This window comes from Portunus trituberculatus, chromosome 22 (assembly GCF_017591435.1).
Source record: "Portunus trituberculatus isolate SZX2019 chromosome 22, ASM1759143v1, whole genome shotgun sequence".
In the NCBI taxonomy this organism is placed as follows: Eukaryota; Metazoa; Arthropoda; class Malacostraca; order Decapoda; family Portunidae; genus Portunus; species Portunus trituberculatus.
In genome coordinates this window covers 9,696,075-9,719,328 of record NC_059276.1, presented here as the reverse complement: position 1 = coordinate 9,719,328, position 23,254 = coordinate 9,696,075, and the positions used below count along the sequence as shown (strand labels likewise).

The 23,254-nt window shown below is 36.7% G+C and overlaps 3 protein-coding genes across 5 annotated transcripts in view; 1 reads left to right on the top strand and 2 right to left on the bottom strand.

The window, feature by feature from the left end:
* Positions 1 to 5,375: 5,375 nt before the first annotated feature.
* On the bottom strand, positions 5,376 to 13,341 carry LOC123507500 (NAD-dependent protein deacetylase Sirt6-like). The gene is given in 9 exon segments (XM_045260411.1): positions 5,376 to 6,267; positions 6,269 to 6,531; positions 8,204 to 8,327; positions 8,886 to 9,059; positions 9,958 to 10,081; positions 10,441 to 10,487; positions 10,489 to 10,557; positions 11,147 to 11,274; positions 12,207 to 13,341. Coding segments are annotated over 9 exon segments (1,497 nt in total). The 5' UTR covers positions 12,273 to 13,341; the 3' UTR covers positions 5,376 to 5,765.
* Positions 13,342 to 15,365: 2,024 nt separating this feature from the next.
* Positions 15,366 to 22,101, top strand: LOC123507494. 2 transcript variants are annotated; one of them, XM_045260403.1, is made up of 6 exons: positions 15,366 to 15,427; positions 18,094 to 18,243; positions 18,432 to 18,496; positions 18,820 to 19,800; positions 20,628 to 20,718; positions 21,968 to 22,101. In XM_045260403.1, exons 2-6 carry the CDS (start codon positions 18,096 to 18,098, stop codon positions 22,078 to 22,080), a joined length of 1,398 nt encoding a protein of 465 aa, XP_045116338.1. In that variant the 5' UTR covers positions 15,366 to 15,427; positions 18,094 to 18,095; the 3' UTR covers positions 22,081 to 22,101. The 2 variants fall into 2 exon arrangements, with proteins under 2 accessions (XP_045116338.1, XP_045116337.1); XM_045260402.1 differs by lacking the exon at positions 15,366 to 15,427 and adding an exon at positions 15,564 to 17,160.
* Positions 21,384 to 23,254, bottom strand: part of LOC123507498 (citramalyl-CoA lyase, mitochondrial-like) — a 58,862-nt gene continuing 56,991 nt past the window's right edge. For both annotated transcript variants that reach the window (XM_045260408.1, XM_045260407.1), the window contains exon 9: positions 21,384 to 22,112. The gene's annotated coding sequence lies outside the window, so the exon portion shown is untranslated. The remainder of the gene's footprint in view (positions 22,113 to 23,254) is intronic.

Sequence of the window (23,254 nt, the reverse complement as noted above, 5' to 3'; positions counted from 1 at the left end):
CAGATTTTTACTTTGATACAAACTCAATAAAAAGAAATAATGGCAGATTTTTACTTGGCATCTGAAGGAAACTCGGAAAAAGGTAAATGTTTGAATTAAGTTATAAGAAAAAGTGTTATAATAAGTGAAAATGTGATATTATAACACTTCATCTATTACAAAATTCTTGGTGTTTCAAATAATGACACATTTTTATTTACTATTGAAAAGCAAACGATATAAAAAAGAGTTTGAATGAAGTTATTACAAGCAAAACTGTAATAAATACAACATTTCAGCTATTAAATATCCTTGGTATTTCAAATAATGATAGATTTCTACTTATCTGAAGCAAACATAATAAAAAAAAGTATTTACATGAAGTTATTAAAAGTAAAACTGTGATATAACACTTCATACATTAAATACTCTTAGTGTTTCAAATAATGACAGATCTCTACTTATCTGAAGCAAACTTGATAAAAAAGAATTATTTAAATGGTTAATATAAGCAAAACTGTGATAGATGCAACACTACACCCATTATAAATTCTTGGTGTTTGAAATAATAAGTTATCTGAAAAAAAGAAATCATTATAAGCAAAACTGAGATAGATACAACACTTCACCCATTATAAATTCTTGGTATTTGAAATAATAAGTTATCTGAAGCAAAACAGATGAAAAAAAAAGAAGTGTTTGAATGAAGGGCAACTGGCAATTAAATAGACGTTTCCTTTCTGTTATGTTACCCTTAACCAACTTTACACTCTCACATTAACCCCTTTACCAACTTTACACTCTCACATTAACCCCTTAGCCAGCTTTATTCTCACATTAACCCCTTAGCCAGCTTTACACTCTCACATTAACCCCTTAGCCAGCTTTACACTCTCACATTAACCTCTTAGCCAGCTTTATTCTCACATTAACCCCTTGGCCAGCTTTACACCCTCACATTAACAAAATCATTACAAGGAAAGAGTAAAAGATAAGATACTCCATTACATAATTCTCTCCACTGTCACCCCACGGACAATAAATTATAAATTGTTGTAGTACTGAGAGCAATGTTACCTAAATGAAGTTAGCTATTTATTTAACACAGTTTCCACTACGACACCTTAAATAACAGGTACATGTAATTCTGCTTATGTATATGCTGGATCACATGAAGATTACACAGGTCAGGTATTTGTGGCTTGTGAGTTAATTAGGTTTGGTTAAATTAGGTAAGGTTAGGTTAGGTTAGGTTAGGTTAGGTTAGCTTAACTGAACCTAACCTTACCTTACTAATTCTATCCCATAACACAATATCAAAATAAATCAATAAATGAGCAGATGAATAAATAGATAAATAAATAAATAAGACATACTAGTTGTAGTAAAAAATAAATAAATAATAACAATAATAATAACAACAATAATAAAGTGTGTAATCTTCACATGATCCCGATTATATGATTAAATTATTATATTATTAACTTATTGTATTATGTATAGTATGAACAGATCCAGGATGCTACAGAGAATACATACTCATACACACACACACACACACACACACACACACACACAAATCCTAATACATACTCATACATACACATATACGTAAATCTATCCATCCATACATACACACATACGTATATTCTATGTGTTATGGCAGTGTCTTCTCCCTGTAGCCACTCCTGTATACATCTATATATACATAGCATACAGTATATGAAGGGAATATAATGCTACACCAGTCTACAGTCTTGTGTGTGTGTGTGTGTGTGTGTGTGTGTGTGTGTGTGTGTGTGTGTGTGTGTGTGTGTGTGTGTGTGTGTGTGTGTGTGTTATATGTACACTAATCATCTTCACTTTCCATCTTTGTTATCAATTTATCGAAGACGTTTTCAATATTTCAAAGTTACAAACACAGACTTTTGAAAATTTGAAAATCTAGGAATACCTTTTTTTCTGACAGACTTGAGAGATGAGGAGTGAAAACTGAGGCAAGCTTAATACAATGAATAACAAACTGAACACCAAATAAACTTTACAAATGAATCAAACAGTAACATTCTTGAAAAAATATAAATTACGACAAACCTCACGAAATATGAATAGATAGAAAAATAGATAAAAAAACAACAATTTCGCAGTAAGAGTGAAGATAAATGTGTGTAATGGACAATGCTATCCACTCTTACATGAACAGAAATAGCCACAAACTTCGCCATAAGGATGAAGATGGTGAATAAAAAATAAAAAATAAAAATAAAAATAATAATAACAGTTCGCTTTAAGATAATGAACAGAAAACCAAATAAGAAAATACAATTAATATGCAATGGAAAAAAAAAAAAATAAATAAAATTAATAAGAAGAAATAAACAAATGGAAACATGATTAATTTGGTATAAAAATAAAGACAACTTGAGTAATAGAAAAAATAAATAAAATAATAAAAATAATTTGCAGTAAGAGTGAAGATAATGAATAAATAAATAAATATATAAATAAATAAATAAATAAATAACACAATTAATTCACTGTACAAGAAAAAGATAATGAAAGAAAAATAATAACAATAAAAACATGAATGAAATAATAACAACAGTAATAATTTGCCGTAAGACTGAAGATAATAAATAAATAAATAAATAACACAATTAATTCACTGCAAAATAAAGACACTGAATGCAAAAATAATAATAATAAAAACAGGAATGAAATAATAATAATAATAATTAGCAGTAAGAGTGAAGACAATGCGTGTAATGGCCAGTGGTATCCCTTATCACAGTCTGGTGGGGAAGGAGTCCTGACATGCAGCCAAGTCACTCACCAACACAGCCAGTCTCAGGACCTCTCTGAAACGCTTCCCTGATTCACCTCCACTACATCCCAAGAGGCTCTGGTTGAAAATACATTGTTTTTGGAACTTTTTGTGTTTCTCAGGGTGTTTTGATAATGTTTTTGTGTTATTGATAAGAGAAATGGTGGTGAGAACTTGGTTAGTCACTTCTGTGGTCTTTAAAAATAGATATTGTGAAATTATCAGGATTTTGAAGGGTGTTTTTACAATTCTAGAGGGATATTAGCAAGATTCCTCTATCATTGACAACAAAAACAGTCTCAAGAACCCAGCTAGTCACCTCTGTGGCCTTTAAACATAGATATAGTGAAAGTAGTAGAATTTTTAAGGGTGTTTTTACAATTCTAGAAGGATATTAGCAAGATTCCTCTATCATTGACAACAAAAACAGTCTCAAGAACTCAGCTAGTCATTTTTGTGGCCAATAAGTGAAAGTACCAATATTTTTAAGGGTATTTTTGCAATTCTTGAGGCATATTGATAAGATCTCTCTATCAGTGACAACAAAAACAGTCTCAAGAACCCGGCTAGTCATCTCTGTGGCGTCAGGAAGCAGTGGTGGCGAGAGCAAGGCATTTCAGAGTATGTACAGTCCACTCATACACTCCACACATCTATGTATACAAGTGTACATGAAGCCTCACAGCACTTCAGTATTGTGTCTGTGTGTGTTCCTTCACTGCCAGGCAGCTGATGAGTCCACCTTTATATCTATGTACAATTTTAAGTCTTTTCACCATCACTTCTTGAGAGAGGCACTAGTCCTTCTTCACAGTTCACTTTGAAAACTTTGCAATACCAGGTCAGAATGGTTAAAAATGCCTTAATTTTGTACACGTCACTTACTCATAAGGTAATAAGTAGTACCTTTTCTTTTAATATAGGTTGCTTGTTAGTAAATCTTGCAACATCAGGTCAGAATGAATACAAATTAATCTCGTTGCACAGGTCACTCAACTTTGCAATATTAGTATGGATAGATAGAGACATAGCGTAAATTTGTACATGTCACTCATTCATAAGGTCACAAGAACAAAAATAACCTTGAATAGGTCGCTGGTTAATAAATCTTGCTGTACCAGATGAAAATGAATAGAAATCAATATTGTACAGGTCACTCAACTTTGCACGACCAGCTCATTGTAGATACAAACACCTTAATTTTGTACGTCACTCATTCATAAGGTCACAAGAACAAAAATAATTAATCTTTCAATACCAGATGAGAAAGAATAGAACTCAATATTATACAGGTCACTCAACTTTGCACGACCAGCTCAGTATAGATACAAACACCTTAATTTTGTACATCACTTATTCATAAAGTCATAAAAACAAAAACATCCTTGAATAGGTCACTAATTAATTAATCTTTCAATACCTGGTCAGAATGAATAGAATAGGGGCCGCTGTGGTACAGTGGAACCATGCGTGCTTTGGGGTCCGAGGGGTCTCCAAGCACTCGGGTTCAAATCCTGTCCACAGTCTGAGTGTAGGTTGGGCTTCCTCACTCGGGGCAATGGTTTCCTAGCGGGTGGGCTTTGAGATAGGAGGTACCACAAAAAGTATTTCCTTTAGCTCATAAATTCCCGTGAAAAGCCCACATGGTATAAAAAAAAATAAATAAATAAATAAAAATAATAAATAAATAAAAAAAAGGGTCGATTTTGTACACGTCACTCATTCATAAGGTCATAAAAATATCCTTGTATAGGTCACTGGTTAATTAATCTTTCAATACCCGGTCAGTATGGATAAAGTTAGCTTAATTTTGTACACATTATTCATAAGGTCATAACAAAATACCTATTCTTATATATGTCACTAGTTAATCCTACACATCAGGTTACTGAGAATTTAAAGAACTTAATCTTGTACACACCAGCTTGTAAATCTTTCAATATTAGGTATTATTAGAGATAAAATAGTTAGAATTGTGTGTATATAATTCGAAAGGCCTAATTTTTTCCACATCAGCTTGTAAACCTTAGAAAAACAGTTACTAAGAATTGAACCTATATCAGCTTGTTAAACTTTCAATGTTAAGCAATGTTAGAAACAAATTGAAGTCAGAATTGCCTCTATGAAAACCCAAACACCAAAACACATCACCAGCTTGTAAACCTCAGAAAAACAATTACTAAGAATTGAACTTATATCAGCTTGTAAAACTTCCAATATTAGGTAAGGATAGAGATAAAATTGAAATCAGAGTTGTCTCCATAAATACAAAACAACAAAATTTTTCCACATCACCAGCTTGTAAACCTTAGAAAAAGTCACTAAGAATCAAATCGTAATTTTGTACACATTCTCAATTTATAAACCTAACCAACCAAACTACTTAGGACATAAAAAGGAACGGAAAGGAACGGAAAGGAACAGAAAGGAAAGAGAAGAGAAGAGAAGAGAAGAGAAGGGAAGAGAAGAGAAGAGAAGAGAAGAGAAGGGAAGGGAACAGAAAGGAAAGAGAAGGGAAGGGAAGGGAAGGGAAGGGAAGATAAGGAAAAGAAGAAACAGAAGCAGAAGAAACAAAAAGAAAAGGAAAAGGAAAAAATCTAACTTTCCTTCCTCCTTACCAGAAGAAAAGAAATGGAAAGATGAATGAAAAGAGGAAAAAAATCTGTAACTTTCTTTCTTGCTTATTAAACTTCCACATTTCCACCCTTAAGACAATTTCAAGGGCAAAATGACCTTAAAATACCTTAAACACCAACAAAACTATAAAAAAAACTTGAATAATACAAAAAATATACAAAAAACATGACCTCTTTCACCAGAACCTAACCTAACCTAACCATACAAATAGAGTGACCTTGTGACCTTGAGATTCTACATGCCCAATGACCTTATTTAGCTATCTGAGCTTCTCTTTGACCTTCGCAGTTTCTTGGGTCAGTGAAGGGTTGTGTCACTTCCTCTGTCATGTGGCGAGGTCACTGTCGTCATTTGACCTTCCTTCGTTTGCTTCTGTGACCTCTTGTTCTGAGTCTCCCTCTTGTACACCACTGGGAGTTGAGTTGCCATTAGTATAAATCTCTTTTCTCTCTATTTTCTCATCTTTTTCTTCTGTTTCGCTCTCCATCTTTACTAAATCCTCTGTCTCGTTATTTACTTTATTGTCCAACTCTTCTTTCTTCACTATTTCGTCTGTTTCCACCTTCACTTCACTTGTTTCTAGTTTGTGCTCCTCCTCGTCCTTTATCCCACTCTCTGTCTTTATTCCATTCTCCCTTTCACTCTTTATCACAGCATTACCTTCCTCCTGTGCTGTCTTTCCTGTCTCCCTCTCTGCTATCAACTCATCTTCCTCTTCACCCTTCTTCAAAACCTCACCATTATGACACAAACCTAAACTCTCTTCATTTCCTTCCTTATGACCCTTAGTTTTGACCTTTTTCCTCCCTTGCACTTCTTCCTTGATCCGGCCTTTTGCGTATGACCTTCCTGGACTTCACACGCTCAGCTAAATCCTTATCTTTGACCCACTCTTCAGGAATTGTCCACTCTATTGGCTCAAAAACACCATTTCCTGTGCTCTCTGCTATGCTAGACTGCAGGAGGAGCTGGGAGATCTTCAGAGGGTCATCTTCAGCTGAGTAAGGCAGGAGAGGGATATGTAGAAGCTCCAGAAGGCGTTTCATTAAGGTGTCCACGTAGGTGTTGATGATTAGGTCAGCGTGACGGTCCTGTGTGTGTGTGTTTGGGGAGTTTAAGAAGGGTGTTGAAATGAGAGAAAGGAGAGATAGAGGTAATGTGAGGTTAGTAGTAGTAGTAGTAGTAGTAGTAGTAGTAGTAGTAGTAGTAGTAGTAGTAGTAGTAGTAGTAGTAGTAGTAGTGGTGGTGGTGGTGGTGGTGGAGAGTAGCAAGCAAGGAAAAAAGAAGAATTTGTTACTTTTTCACCATCTTCAGTTCATTGTGACTAATATTCTCTCTCAATATGTCAATTTTTTCCTAATACTTAAATTTACAAGAACTTCAGCAAGAAATCTGTCAAATATCACCAGTTTTGCATGCACGGGTCCCTCACACACTGCACTAAATGTCACTTATCACAATCATACATATAGAAATAATGGGAGCTAAGAGACATCATATATAAATCATGTAAAGAATAAAGTTTAACCCCTTCAGTGCTATGATGCATTTCCATATTCATTCTGCTTTTTATTTGGTGACTTTATACAGCGGGAGTATCTATGCCTCCCATGGTGTCCTAGGACTACTGCAGACCGCAGTACCTAGTGCAAGTACCATGAGACATTGTTACGGGGCTGTTACCTCCATGTGGTTCCTGCTGGTAATGAGATTAGCTCAGCCAAATACAGTCCCGGAGTGCTGGGGCCAAGGGCTGTGGCTAATTATCCACTGTTCTTTCCATACAGCACTCATACAGCAATGGGGTATGCCTTGGCAGATACCCTTAACAGCTTCACTAATCCAGTGTCTCCCGGCATGCTATGGTTCTCTATCCCTGTATGTCAGGGGCCGTTGTCCCAGATTTGCTGATTGTTGTAAGCAACTCACGACTTTCAGTAGTCTGGGTGGGCGTTTCTGGGTTGACGACCCATGTGGGGTGAGGTTGTGCTCCTCACGCCTCATTGCCCTGCATGGGTGCATGGCCTAAGTAGGGGTATACGGGTGGAAGAGGTCCCAATCCCCCCACGGATGTGACTGCTTCTGTCTGATTGTTGCCCTGCCAGTTGTGGCGCATCTGTAGGCGCTTAGCAGAGAGTGTTATCTCTGTGAATGCAAGACAGTCGTTGAGGTGGGCCCTAATGCTGGGTAGCCAGGCCAGAGTAAGGGTGGCGTCCCCATCTCCGAATCCTTTAGGGTGTCAAATCCCCTCATGGTAGGTCTCTCCCGGTTGTGCCCCCTTAAATGGGGGTGTCCGTGAGAGAGTAAGCGTTAGGCTGCTCCCCCACCATCTCTCAAAAACGAGGGGTTTCCCTGCAGTTTTCTCATCTGCTTGGGGAAACGGCAGGAAAAACTACAACTGTGGCCATCAATCTTCTGACCTCCATAGATCCTTTCTAATGTAAACAAAATTGTCTAATCACACCCAAAACTCATGGTAAAAATGCATCCTAGTACTGAAAGGGTTACATATACAATATACATAATTCATAAAGCATGTATGAAGTAAATAAACCATAAATCATTGCACTTGTAAAGAAAATCAAGGGTAAATGAGAAATAACACACACATAAATAAATTAATTAATTAATATCAGTCATAAATCACAACCAGAACCATTAAAACATATTAAAACATAATAAAATAATGATATAAATAAAATAATAGCAATAACATAAAAAATAGGTCCTCTCTCTCTCTCTCTCACACACACCTGGCCTTACCTGTTTAGTGGGCTGAAGGTTGCAAATGACCAGCTTTCCTCCTCTCTTCTTAGTGTCCACGGGAATGTTGCCGCTGGGTACAATCTGCAGTGTTGTTCCCAGACAGAGGCTCAGATCAGCAACACTGCACAGAGACACTTCATTAAGGATTCAGTATTTTGAACCTCACTTAATTTAAACCAATATATAAGTGTGTGATAAGTGTGTGTATCCTTGTTTTGTGTGTTTTCTATTAAGTTTGGTTCATTTTTAGATTGATAACATTGCACGGAGACATTTCATTAGCTATTCAGTTTCTCCAGCCTGGCTTAATTTAAACCAATATATAAGTGTGTGTATATTTGTTTTGTGTGTTTTTCTATAAGTTTGGTTAATTTCTAGACTAATAATACTGCAGGGAGACATTTCATTAACTATTCAGTTTCTCAAGCCTCACTTAATTTAAACCACCTATTAGAGTAAGTATTCTGTGTAAGTATTTTGTGCATTTATCAGTATACTTTGCACATCAACTTCTATTTCATTTTTATCATACTAAAATATTACTGTCTTTCAAGCAAACAAAAAACAGGAAAATGAAAAAGTACAAGACAGAAAGAAAAGAGAAAGAGAAAGCAAAAGAGAAAGAGAGAGAGAGAGAGAGAGAGCACCCATCCACCCTCACTCACACATACACACACACCAGGAATGAGAGATAGCAAGATCCAGGTCAGCGTCAGGTAAGCCATCCTCCCAGTCTAGAATATTATCGTGTAGCTTCCCTCGACACCTCCTTCCATTGCCTCTCTTCCCTGGACACGCCTTCCCTTCACTCTTCTGACCCACTGTGGTTGCTGCAGAGCTCCTCACAAACTGCCTGTAGAAGGAGGAACAAGTGAAGGTCCTATTAGTGTTCTGTTAGCTTTGAGAACTGTCTGGGTACTTGAAAAAGCTTTGTTACTTAATCCCTTCAGTACCGGGACACATTTTTACCTTGAAATTTGTGTACGATTAAACCATTTTATTGACATTAGGAAGGGTCTATGGAGGTCAGAAGATTAATGGCCAGAGTTGTCACTATTTTAATCCCCTACATAAGTTTCTGAAGCTGCATAGTCACCAAATAGTAAGCAGAGTGAATATGGAAACACATCATGGTACTGAAGGGGTTAAAAGACTAGTGTGTGTTATGAAAAGAACTATTGAAAACTGTCTGTAGGAGGAACAAATGAAGGTCTTAGTGTTTTGTTAGTAAATGTTTGGATACTTGAGTAATGTTTTGCCGTTATACTAGTGTGTGTTATGAAAAGAACTACTGATAACTGACTGAAGGAGGAATAAATGAAGAGTTTACTAGTGTTCTGTAGCTTTGAGAACTGTTTAAGGATTTGATTATATTTTGTTATGTAGGGATAAGTGTGTGTTGTGAAATGATCTATGGATAATCATGCCACCACCACCACAACTAAGGGTATCCCAGAAAATTCAGGAAAAATAAATTGAAACAAGTGAATATAATCACCACCAGCACCACCACCAAGAACAACATCCACACAAATCAAGAAAATGAATTAATAAAAACAAAATGCATAAAAATCTAGCAAAAATTAGGTCAGAAAGTCACCACCACCACCACCATCACCACTAACAACAAAAACAACAAAGAAATCAAGAAAAAATAAAAACAAAATTAATGAAAGAAATAATTAAAAAGAGATTAGAAAGTCGTCACCACCACCACCACCACCACCACCACCACCACCACCAGTCCTCACCTCTGACACAGATTACACTTGTCGACAAACATATCTCCGTGTAGTTCAGCCAGTTTCTGTCGCTGGAGACCTGAGCGAAGGTGCAGACCGTCAATATTCTGGGTCACCACATACTGGACGTAACCTGCAATGGGGGTAAAGATCAGGAAAAGGTCAAGGATGAAGATAAGGGTCAGTATATCATCTCTGTGGCACAATTAACTCTAACTTGTCCTAATCTAACTAAACCAAACCTAACAATTATCCATCCTATCCCAATTCCTCTCCTTAATTAGTTCCTCTAACAATTAACTCTAACCCTTCTAACCTAACCTAACCTAACATTTATCTACCTTATCCCAATTCTTCTCCCAAATTAATTCCTCTAACAATTAACTTTAACCCTTCTAACCTAACCTAACAATCTACCCTGTCCCATTTCTTCCCCTTAATTAATTCTGCTAACAATTAACTCTAACCTAATGAACAGTGTCAGAGTCTCACCACGCTGCTCCAGGCTAACGATGGCCATGTGTGTGAGTGTCGGCCGCGTCGTCCCAGGAAATGTTGACGTCAGGCTTCAGTCCTTCCTTCTCCAGCGTCCACACTCCATTGGGACCTCTGTGGAAAGTTGTGCTCTATTTCAAAACCTAACCTTACCATAATCTCACCTTAGCCTTTAAATCTAATGATGCCAAACCTAACCAAGTCTAATTTAACCTTAACAACATAAAATCATACAAAACGTAACCTAATCTAACCTAACATACCCAAACTTAATCTAACTTCACCAAGCTTATCACAAATTAATCTAATCTATGCAAAAAACACAAATATAGAAAAGATGTGAGCTTTGGTATGAAAAATGAGATAATGCAAACTTAATTCAAAGCTGTATAGGTAAAAATAAGAAAAAAATACACTCACACACAAACAAAAAAATAAATACCGTATATTAACAAAATAGATAAACAAAAATAAATAAATAAAAAAAAAAAAAAATAGCACACATTAGTAGTATTGGTGGGATAAATTTACACACACACACACACACACACACACACAGTTTGAGTGAGGAAGTGGTGTCGGCAAAGAGTGTGCATAGCTTTAAAGAAAAATTGGATAAGTGTAGATATGGAGACGGGGCCACACGAGCATAAAGATCAGGCCCTGTAAAACTACAACTAGGTAAATACACACACACACACACCTGAAGTCTGGTATCCCCGCTGCAGTGCTGATACCGGCACCAGTGTGAACGACAGTGTGTTTGGAGTTTCTCATCCAGCCGGCCAGTATTTGCACCTTCCTCTCCACCTCCTCCTCTGTGTCGAATTTCTGTCAGGGTGGAAGAAATAGCAAAATTAACAGATTGGCTTTATTTTTCTACCTGTATGTGTGTTTAAGTAAAAGGTAGACTTAATATTACTTAAAAATATCAAATTTCTATTGTAAGGGGAAAAAAACGTTATGATTTTGATAAACCTGCTATTTTTCTGCCTGTATGTGTTTGTTTCAGTAAAAGCACATTAAGGTAGAACAAATTGACACAGTTAATGATACAAATATAGCAACAACAACAACAAACAAATACAGATACAATTGATAATGTTACTTAAAAAACCTCATATTTCTGTCTGAAAGGAAAAAAAAAAAACGTAATGAATTTAATAAACGTGATTTTTTCTGCCTGTATGTGTGTTTGTTTAGGTAAAATCATCTTAGAGTAACACAAATGAAGGTAAAATTAATAATGTTACTTAAAAACCTCAAATCTTTGTCAGGAAGGGAAATAAACATCATTTTAATAAACATGCCTTTTTCTACATGTATGTGTTTGTTCACGTAAAACTCACCTTAAAATAACACAAATAAAGGCAGAACTAACACTAAACACCCACAGATAAACAAAAGAGGACAATATTTACATACAAACCCACAAAATATAACAGCCTCCATATGTACCTCACTTTTTCTGACTGTTTGTGTTTGTTCACGTAAAAATCACTTTAAAATAACACAAATAAAGGCAGAACTAACACTAAACACCTACAGATAAACAAAAGTGGGCAATATTTACGTAGAACCCACAAAATATGACAGGCCCCATATCTACCTCACTTATTTCTGACTGTTTGTGTTTGTTCACGTAAAATTCACCTTAAAATAACACAAATAAAGGCTGAATTAACACTAAACACCCACAGATAAACACAAGTGGGCAATATTTACGTAAAACCCACAAAATATAAGACAGTCTCCATATTTACCTCAGGAAGTCCCAATTTTCCTTTATTTTCATATTTGCTGAGACCATCGGCATAGCTGCAAGCCATCCTGACCCTCTGCTGGGGCGAGGAGGTACAGGGGAGGTCAGGTCAGATGGGGTCAAATCGTGTCACTTCTACCTTCAACACAAAGACTCTAAACACGACTCTTCCTCTTCTTCCTCTTGCGTCCTATCATTTTTTTTTCTTAATAAACCTCTAAATCCATTTCTAGGCTAAATATATGATAGAAATTGTTATTATAATATGTAATGGTTATTTTCTGTTAGTTTTTCATAGTCAATTTGATGTAAAATGGGTGGACTATGAAGAGAGAGGGAATTAATAATTATTTGTAAAAGCTCAAATGTGTGTAGTGGCAATATTTAACTTCAGACAAGCTTAAATACTGTTCTCTAAATGTGCTAATGTCGTTTTTAGTCCATTCTAACGAGGTGGTGTGATGTAATAAGAGCTGGAATATGAAGAGAGAGGAAAATTAATTGTAAAATCGCAAATGTACCTACTGGCAATATCTAACTTCAGACAACCTTAAATACTGTTATCTAAATGTGCTAATGTCGTTTTAAGTCTATTTTAACGAGGTGGTATGATGTAAAAAGGAACCGTAAACTCAAGTATTCAAGGAACCGGTTCTTTGGACGGGCGGAACCGTCGAAACCAGTTCCGCGTGGAATCGGTAGAGCGCGAGTTCCGGAATCGTTTTCTCGGTTCTCGGGGAAATCAGCAAAACACAATGAATACCAGAGTCTGAATCCCCAGCGCATTGCTTGATGGTTACTAGGGAAGGATGCAGTGTCACAGGATTCATCTAGATTTTACTGGTTGGGATGATTTTAGAATACAAAGTACTGACTCCGGGTCCTAAGAGACATATATACACACTCAGGTTCTCATACACGCTTCATTCACACAGGTATCCTACTCTATCTCAAAACTATTGTCCTTTGTCAGGGCAAGGGGAAGGGAAAGATAACTCACAAGCACTCAGGGTGGCTACGTAACATCACTACGTATTGCACATAACCATGAAGAGGGAAAACATTCACATCACATCACGCAAGACTGAAGTCATACACACTTTCGTAGTATTATTTACATACATAATATTGTTGTTGAAATAAATCAGTTAAATCATCAGTCTATCGATAGAAATAGAATGTGAGAAATGAAACAGTTTGCCTTTTAAGCACCTCGTTTCTTTTCCCGCGGGAGTTGCCAACACTCGCTGTACAACTAGATACAATTTGATATATACTGCTTTGACAAATAACCAAAGCTGGACATGATAACGAAGAGAAAGATGTCACAATAATCAATAAATCATTGTGATATTTTTACAAGTATAGTATCTCATTGATAGATTTAGTAATAGATAGTTATCACAGACATTCATACTGTCTTTATCACACAGTACGTAGTGCCTTCACAGACGTACCATTTCTAAATTTCTTACTGGTTAAAACGGCAGTGGTCTTGTGGTGGCGGTGGTGGTAACAGTGGTGGTGGCGGTGGGCTATACTGACCCATACACACCCACACACAGCCATAAACACTAAAAAAACACTCTTGTATGCCGAGAACACTCGCAAACATACTCAAGACACCCCCCCACACATTCAGAGTGAAGTGAAGTGAAGTGTTGCTATATTACCGACAATTCTCAAGCAGCACCAAGCACCAATAACGCACCAGCACCAAGAAAAGCAGTGCAAGCCTTCGCCACAACCCTCCACACTGCCTTATCTCCATCAATTAAAGGTATTTATAAGGCCAGTCACTTATTTTTAGTTTTTTTGACATATGAGAGTGAAAACAGTACGCAAATATTAAAAGATGATAGGTATAACGATCATTACAAAGAAACAAGCTGATATTTGCTTCCTTCACTTATCGTAAACCAAACAAGTGTCAGAAAACAGCCAGTAGTCTACCGTTTCATATCCCATAGTCAAAAGTTCCCTATAAGGCTTGATTTTGGCTTGGTGAGATGATAAAAGACACCCGCTGTTCCCGGTGTTGGCTCCGGGCCGTCTCCCCCCGCAGTCCCCCAGCCATCACCATCCCCCAAACCATCAGCCTGCGGGGTCAAATACTTTTTTTCCTAATATTTCCTAACGGTAATATTACGCCTCCATGGTATGTTTTTATGGTTTCTATAAATGTTTCGTTGTGTTTGAAGAGTTTTTCGCGCCTGTTTTGGGTAAATATATAGTGTTTAGTGGTGTTTTATGGCGTATGTTAAAGGCTTTTAACGGTCAAAATTTCAATTTCCCATTTTGAATTTTTTTCTTTGGGGCTATAAGTGAGCCTTGATGTTATCATAGAATCGTCTATGCTCTTTTAAGTGTGAAATTAATCTATTGAGAGAAATATGTGGACTTTGAAATGGTGTTTGGTGCTGTTGAATAAATGTCTTATTTTTCTTTATTTTATTTGCTCACGTTTCTGCTTCTCGGTCTAACTCGCTGTAGAATGCCTTAAAAGATAGCTCAGACTCCGTGAAATGTGGTAAAATACTCACCAAGTGAAAATGGCTTGACTTTCCAGGACGTTTTAGGAAAGTCATTGTTGAAAATGTTTTATACTTTTAACGTAATTAATTTTGACATTTTTAAAAAACTAGTTGAGCTGGAGATATTTTGATATTTTGAAAATTAGTTTAGATATTTATCACGTCATAAAATGTCATGCATTCGGCCGTGGCTTCGTTTTTTCTAAAAGTCATTTTTGAAATCAAATTATTTACGTAATTTAGCCGAGTCACCCCGTTCCCGTTCTCTCGGATGACCACAGCCCAGGTGGTGACTCAACATAGCCTCAGGCTGGCGCCTCTTTTCCAACACCCCAGTTCGTCAATATTTTGCCTAATATCTAGTGATTTCTACGTGTTTTCGTGTGTTCCTAGGTTTAGGTATGTAGATATTGGTAGCAGGAGGAGGAAGAAAGGAGAAATAAAGGAGAATAAGGAGGAAGGAAGGAGAAAAGGGGGAGGAAGAGGAGCAACAGCCAAGCCACAATACTTAAGTCACCCTTCATTTCCTCAATATTTTGTCTAACATCTAGTGTTTTGGTATGTTTCTAGGCTCAGGCGTGAAAATGGAAGCAATAGAAGGAAGTCGAAGGAGAAGCAATGGAGGAGGATGAAGAAGAAATGAAAAATAGAAGCGGAATAGGATAAGAAGCCAAGGTGTAATATCTAGATAAGTGTCCCTTTTAATCTTAACGTCTTTTATAATGCATACTGTTTGGGGTGTTTCAAGACTTGAAACACCCCAAACAGTATGCATTATAAAATCACAGTGTGTTCAGTAGTGTTAGGAGTGTTTTTGGTGCATGTTGTGTGTTTTCAGTGTGTTCTAGGCCTTTTAGGTATATTTTACGTACCTTGAGTATGTGGATTGAGATGTGTTCCAGTATTTGCAGGTTTGGAGTGTGTTTTGGAAGCTTTTTGAGGTATTGTGCGGTGTTTTGAGTGTGTTTTTGGGCTAAATTTGAGTGTTTTAAGCTGTGTGGGTGTGTATTAGGAGTCTTTCGGATGTGTGTGGGGGTGAATTGGGTATATATTGGGTGTTTTTAGTGAGTTTTAGGTGTGTTTGGGGTATTTTGAGGGGTTGCATGGCTTTTTGAGTGTGGTAGGGGATGATATTGAGTGTTGTAAGTGATTTTGGTTTATATTGAGTGTTTCTAGTGAGTCTTAGGTGTGTCTTGGTGCATTTTGAGGTGTTGCATGGTGTTTTAATATGGTAACACTAAATCGGTGCCTGCTATTGGCCAATGACCAGTATGAACGAAGTTTTCATATATTATTCGTGTAATTTCTTTGAATAATGGATACAAGCCTGCCTGCAGTACATTATGACTGTATTATACTCGATCTACTTCGTTCATCTGTAGATACTGGCATTTACAACGATTCCTAAATAATATTAATAATAACATTCTTATAATAAGCACTATATAGTATACTATTTGTGATTTGTAACTCATGGGTATCTACCATCTGTATTCATGTGGAACCGATTCCGGAACCGGTTCCTGCCCCTACAGCACAAATATATGTAGTGGCAATAATTAACTTTAGACAACTGTAATAGTGTTATCTAAATGTGCTAATGTTGTTGTTAGTCCATTTTTAACGAGGTGATGTGATAAAAAGAGGATGAAATATGAGAAGAGAGATAGGTAATTGTAAAGAGCAAATGTGTGTACCTAGATAATGACAATAATTAACTTCAAACAACTTTAATAATGTTATCTAAATGTGCTAATGTTGTTTGTAGTCCATTTTAACAAGTTGTATAATGTAAAAAGGGTGAAATACGAGAAGAGAGATAATTGTAAAAAGCAAATGTGACGTGTACTTTAAGCAGTGACAATAATTAACTTCAAACAACTTTAATAGTGTTATCTAAATGTGCTAATGTTGTTTTTAGTTCAGTTCACTTCAATTAGGTGGTGTGATAGAACAAAAAAGTGAAATATGAAGAGATGGAATTAATTGTAAAGCGTAAATATATGTAGTGACAATATTTAACTTCAGAAGTGCTTAAAAGTGTTATGTAAGTGTGATAATGTTGTTTTTAGTCTATTTTAAAGAGGTGACGTGATGAAATAAGGAATGAAACGCGATATGATTGACATAAACACTCGCCGTTGAAAAGAGAGAGAGAGAGAGAGAGAGAGAGAGAGAGAGACACTAAAGTCAAAACACAGGCGGGGAGATTCAAATAAATAAGTTAAAATGAACAATATATGCGTTGGAAATGAGACACTGAGCCATTTGAAGTCGTAAAGGAAGAGAAGAGTGACTTGAAGAGATATTGAAGACTCCAGGAAGAAGAAGAAGAGGAGGAGGAGGAGGAAGAGGAAGAGAAGGGAGTATAGCATTTTCTTCCCACCATGAGCAAAGTGTTCCCTCAATCTGACAGGAGAGGTTAGAATTTGCATGTTATTGTTGTCTCACCTAGTTATGTGTTTTCCAGCCACCACCACCACCACCACCACCACCACTACTACTACTACTACTACTACTACTACTACTACTACTACTACTACTACTACTACTACTACTACTACTAATTTCCTTTATTTTGGGTTACATTGCGTAGTTTCTTTAATTTTTCTTTATTTTCACAACCTCATTAAGTAAAATAAAGTCTTGTAAAGCATGTCACCTTATTCTTTTGTGGTTATTTTGATTAATTTTGTTTATTTTGGGTTACACTGACTAGTTTCTTTACTTTTCTTTACTTTAATGAGGTCAATAAGTAAAATAAAGCCTTGTAAAGCATGTCACATTATATTATTCTCTTATTTACTGATATTTGGTTCATATTGATTAGTTCCTTTTATTTTGGCTTATATTAATTCATTTCTTTACTTTCACGAGCTCAGTAAGTCAAAAAACCTTGAATAACCTGTCAATTTATTCTTTTATTCTCTTATTTGTGGCTTTTGAGTTTAATTTATTTTTATTTTGGGTTCTATTCATTCATTTCTTTCATTTTCTTTACCTTCATGAGCTCGTTAAATAAAGTAAAGTCTTGTAAAACCTTTTATCTTATTCTTTTATTCTCTTATTTATAGCTTTTTATTTAATTTATTTTTATTTTGGGTTATATTAATGAATTTCTTTTAATTTTTCTACTTTCACAAGCTCATTAAAAAGTAGTCTTGTAAAATCTGTCAATTTATTCTTTTATTCTCTTATTTATAGCTTTTGAGTTTAATTTATTTTTATTTTGTGTTATATCAACTAATTTCTTTCATTTTCTTTACCTTTACAAGCCCAGTAAGTCAAATGAAGCCTTGAAAAACATGTTAACTTCTTTTTTATTCCTAACTGACCTGGCTTTTGTTCTGGCAGGGATGGAGGCGGCCCTGGACTTGGTGGAGGACACATTGGCAACCCTGCGCAAGAGAGTGGAGCAGGAAGAGGAGAGAGGGAGAGGTAGAGGGAGAGATGCCGCCACCAACACTACACCACCACCACCACCACCCTCCATCACCTCCTCCAGTGTGTTACTTCTACTTAATCTAACTTAACCACAATACACCACCACCACCACCACCACCACCACCACCACCACCACCACCACCACCACCACACCACCACCACCACCAACACCACTACTATCTCCTCCTATGAGAGAGAGAGAGAGAGAGTCAATGTTCGGAGCGTGACAAAAGATTCTCTATTTTCAGAAGCCGCAAAGAAACCAAGAAACAAAAGTGTCTTGATCAAACGCAAAACAAAATACAAAGCAAAGGTATGTATCGAAATATGAATGATTTGAACCATTACAATTAACCCCTTCAGTACTGGGACACATTCTTTTACCTTGAGCTTTGGATATGATTAGACAATTTTATTTACATCAGGAAGGGTCTATGGAGGTCAAGATTAATGGCTGGAGTCTTCAATATTTCAACCCCCACATAAGTTTCTGAAGCTGTACTAAAATCAAATATTAACCAGAATGAATATGAAATTGCATCATGATACTTATTAACACCTCATAACACCAATAACCACATAGACTAACTTTCAAAACACTGATATATGAATGTGACAACTTTCAACTCATTACAGAGGACAAGACAGGTAAACACTTCAGAGCAAGCTAGCCAAGGAACACAGAGGGAGAAGACTGAGGCACCACATTACTGCAAGCACTGTAACCCAAGGAAGGACAGAGAAGGCATTAAACAAACCGAAAAAACAAGCAGACCTTCATCTATTGATCCTAAGTTAGCAAATGAGAGAGTTGTATGGAAGCCAGCACAGAAAGACCATAGGGAGCAAGAACCAGATACTTCCCAAGACTGCCTGTGCTATGGCAATACTTTATGTGACAATCCATGCCCTGTTGGAAGAGAAAGAGTCATATGGAAGCACAGGACAAGGGATAGGAAGGAAGAGTCACAGAACACCTACCATGACTGCTGCTTGTGTCACAGTGATACCAACCTGCCATTAAGATCAGCCAGAACACAGCAGGATGACATATATGAACACCCAGGCAGCAGAGAGGAGGTGTTTGGGAAGAGAGGGCACAGCAAACACAGAAGAGACAAATCTGATTCCTCCTGTCACAGCACTCCTCGTAAGACACACAAGGCAGCTAGACCAAGGCACACAGACACTGGTGGTAGATCAAGGGAGAGAAAGACAAGTGAAAAATCTTATTCCTCTTGTCACAACTCTTGCAAGACACACAGGGAAGCTAGACCAAGGCACACAGCACAAGGCAATGACACAGACACCAGTCAATCAAGAGAGAGAAAGGCAAGTGACAAGTCTGATTCCTGTAACAGCCCTCACAAGACACACAGATCTACATTAAGTCCTAACCCAAGGCAGACTGGCATTGGCAGATCAAGGGAGAGGAAGATGAGAGGTACTGAGAGCCAAGTAAAGGGGCACCTCAAGATAAGCACTCACTCTAAGGCAGCTGTTGATGTGGAGAAGCAAGGATATGCCAGGCCCACACATACCTCACAGCAGCGTGTTAAACAGTCCCACCCGAAGGAGAAAGAGAATATCATCCCTTATATTCCCTGCGGAGCGAAGGTTTGTGAATGTTTGTGAATGAGAAAGTGCGAGTGGTTCTATATTAACCATAAGACTGTTTTATTGACATTAGGAAAGATGTATGGAGGTCAGAATATTATTGGCCACAGTCTTCACTATTTTAATCCCCCCACATGAGTTTCTGAAGCTGTATCAAATCACCAAATAGCAACCACAAGGAATATGGAAATGTGTCATGGTGCTGAAGGGGTTAATGGGTGTGTTTGAGGTTGAAATAGTTGTTTTTAATGGTAGAGGGAAAAATTGGTCAATGGCAACGTAAACTAAGAAAAAAAGACCCACTTAGTTACCAGTCCCCTTACAGGTGTGAGAGAGTTAGCCAAAGTAAAGGATAAATGTCTTGAAACCTCCCTCTTAAATGAACTCAAGTCATAGGAAGTTGGAGATACAGAAGCAGGCAGAGAGTTCCAGAGTTTACCAGAGGCTTGTTACTTGCAATTTGGTGTTATGTTGGTAGAAGTTTGTGAAATTAATATAGGAAAACCAAATGTCGTATAATAATGGTAAGGCTTTTTGACTTATTTTGAGTAATTCTTTTGATTCTTTTATGGAGACTACAATTCAAGAGGGCCTTTTTTTTCTAATATTAATTTTTTTGCCCTTGGTAATTCTCCCTCTTACATAAAAAAAAGTGACATTCTAAAAATTATTGTTATATTATTAGAAGTTTGTGAAATAGACATAAGAAAAACCAAATGTCAAATAATAATAATATGGCCTTCTATTTCAAATGATTGATGTTATGATGTAAATGACCAATGTAATGAAGTGACCTCTTGATGTATAACCATGACCTTTCCCCACAGAGCCACAGTTTCCATATTGGGGTCACAGCACAACAGGAAATAGGACGACTTCTCAACCAACCTCCTCCTGACCTGACCCACACACACTCCAGTTAGTAATGCACCTTTTACAGCCAATACAGTTAATAATGTGTTAATTCTAGCCCACTCCAGTTAGTAATGTGTCACTCTTGCTATTCCAATTAATAATGTGTCACTTTTACATATATTCTAGTTAGTAATGCTCCTTTATTAGCCATTCCAGTTAAGAATGTCACTCCTGCTTCTCCAGTTAAGAATATGTCACTCTTGCTTCTCCAGTTAGTAATGTGTCACTCCTACCACTCCAGTTAGTAATGTGTCACTTCTTGCCACTCTAATAATGTATCACTCCTGCTACTTCAGTTAAAAATGTGTCACTGCTACTTAACACTACAGTTAATAATGTATCACTGCTACCTACACTTCAGTTAGTAATGCATCTTTTTTTGCAACTCCAGTCAGTAATGTCACTCCAGTTAGTAATGTACCTATCTTACCAACACTCCAGTTAGTAATGCATCTTTTTTTGCAACTGTAGTTAGTAATGTCACTCCTACACAGTCACTCCAGTTAGTAATGTTTCTCCTATTCTCAACTTTCACTCCTATAACTTCAGCTCATTCATGGTCACTGTTTCTTGGTATCATGTTAATGCATGTTTTTAACGTAGCCTGGGTGGACAGTGGTGATGTGCACACTTGCCTTACTTTAGAGAAGGTTAAGGAGAAGCAGGAGTCAATATCAAAGTTTTTTTTTTATGATTCTAGTGACAGAGTATAAAGATTTCTATATTACTAACAGATGAGACTTGAAAACCCAGCTAATAATTTCTGTAACCTTTGGAAATTAATGGCAAGTGTTTCAGGATACCACAAGTAGATTAACAAGATTTCTACATTATCAACAGATGAGATTCTTGAAAACTCAGCTAATCATTTCTGTAGCCTTTGAAAATTAATGGCAAGTGTTTTAGAATACCTTGAATGGTACAATATTATGATCAACTGACAGATTAACAAGATTTCTACATTATTAACAGATGAAACTCTTAAAAACCCAGGTAATCATTTCTGTAGCCTTTGAAAATTAATGTCAAGTGTTTCAGAATCCCTCAAATGATAAAGTACTATGATCAACTGACAGATTAACAAAGATTTCTACATAACCAACCCAATTAATCACTTCTACAGCCTTTGAAAAATATAAGACAGGTGTTTCAGAGTACCACAAATGAAACAGTATTATGAGCAACTGACATATTAACTTACATTGTTCCCGCTTGGTAAATCGACACAAGACACCTATGCTTGTTTCTCCAGATCGCAGCAGTGGCCGGCCAGAGGGAGCAGCAACGAAAGGCTTAACACAGGAGATATTGAAGCAAGCCATGACCAACATACACCACCACTTGAAGGGCCACACTGACCACTGACACACCTGGCCACCACCTCTTTACCTCTCCACCTGCCATGATACACCTTGCCTTAATATATACAGTGGGTGATGCTAGGAAGATATTTGGTACCTGTTTATCTATCCTTAACTGACTAGAAATACATTGATTATCTATTTATCTATTCTGAGCTATCCTGGCATCTTTTAAATTACTGTTGGGAATGTTTAGTTCTTTCACATTTACCAGAAACATATTTAGCATTTTTTTTATCTATCCTTGGTGTTGAACTTACTAGAAAAATATTTATTAACTTCTTATATATCTGGACACCTTTTAAATTAATGTTGAGAATGTTTAAGTCACTCACACTTACTTGAAACGTATTTGGTATCTGTTTATCTGTTCTGATTGGTGGTTGAACTGACTACAAAACCATATATTATCTATTTATCTATCCTGACACCTTTTAAATTAGTGTTGAGAATGTTTAGGTCACTCACACACTAGAAACACACACACATCATATTCTTATCTATCTTGACACTGTGTTGAGAATGTCTAGATTACTTACACATACTAGAAACATTCATTATCTCCTTATCTATCATAACACCTGAATTAGTGATGACACTGTCCTGGTTACCTTCACTTATAGAACACTCAGTATCTACTTAACATAATAGAGGGAATCTGCAAGAGGCTGTCCCTGTTTGAGGAAAGCTACCTAATGCCATCTATTATCCCCATCCATAAATTTATCTATTCTTTTAAAGCTCCCCATCCAAGAACATGTTTTATTTGTCTCTCTCAATGGTGACTAGTAAATCAACAAGTTTATATGCCTTTATCCTGTCTGATATGTTGTCTTACGATCTTATCCACTTTCGTTCTCTCAGCCTTACTCTGCCTCCACTAATTTCATCCACTTCTGTTCTCTCAGCCTTACTCTCCCTCCACTAATCTCAATCAATGCACAGCCCTTCACACTACACTGAAGGGCTAACGAAGGTGACTCCTGCAGTAATAATGTTAATTGACCCCTTCAGTACCATGATGCATTTTTATATATATTCTGCTGACTATTTGGTGATTTTGAACAGCTTCAGAAACTCATGTGGGTGATTAAAATAGTGAAGACTGTGGCCATTAATCTTCTGACCTCCATAGACTCTTCCTAATGTCAATAAAATGGTCTAATGGCACACAAAAC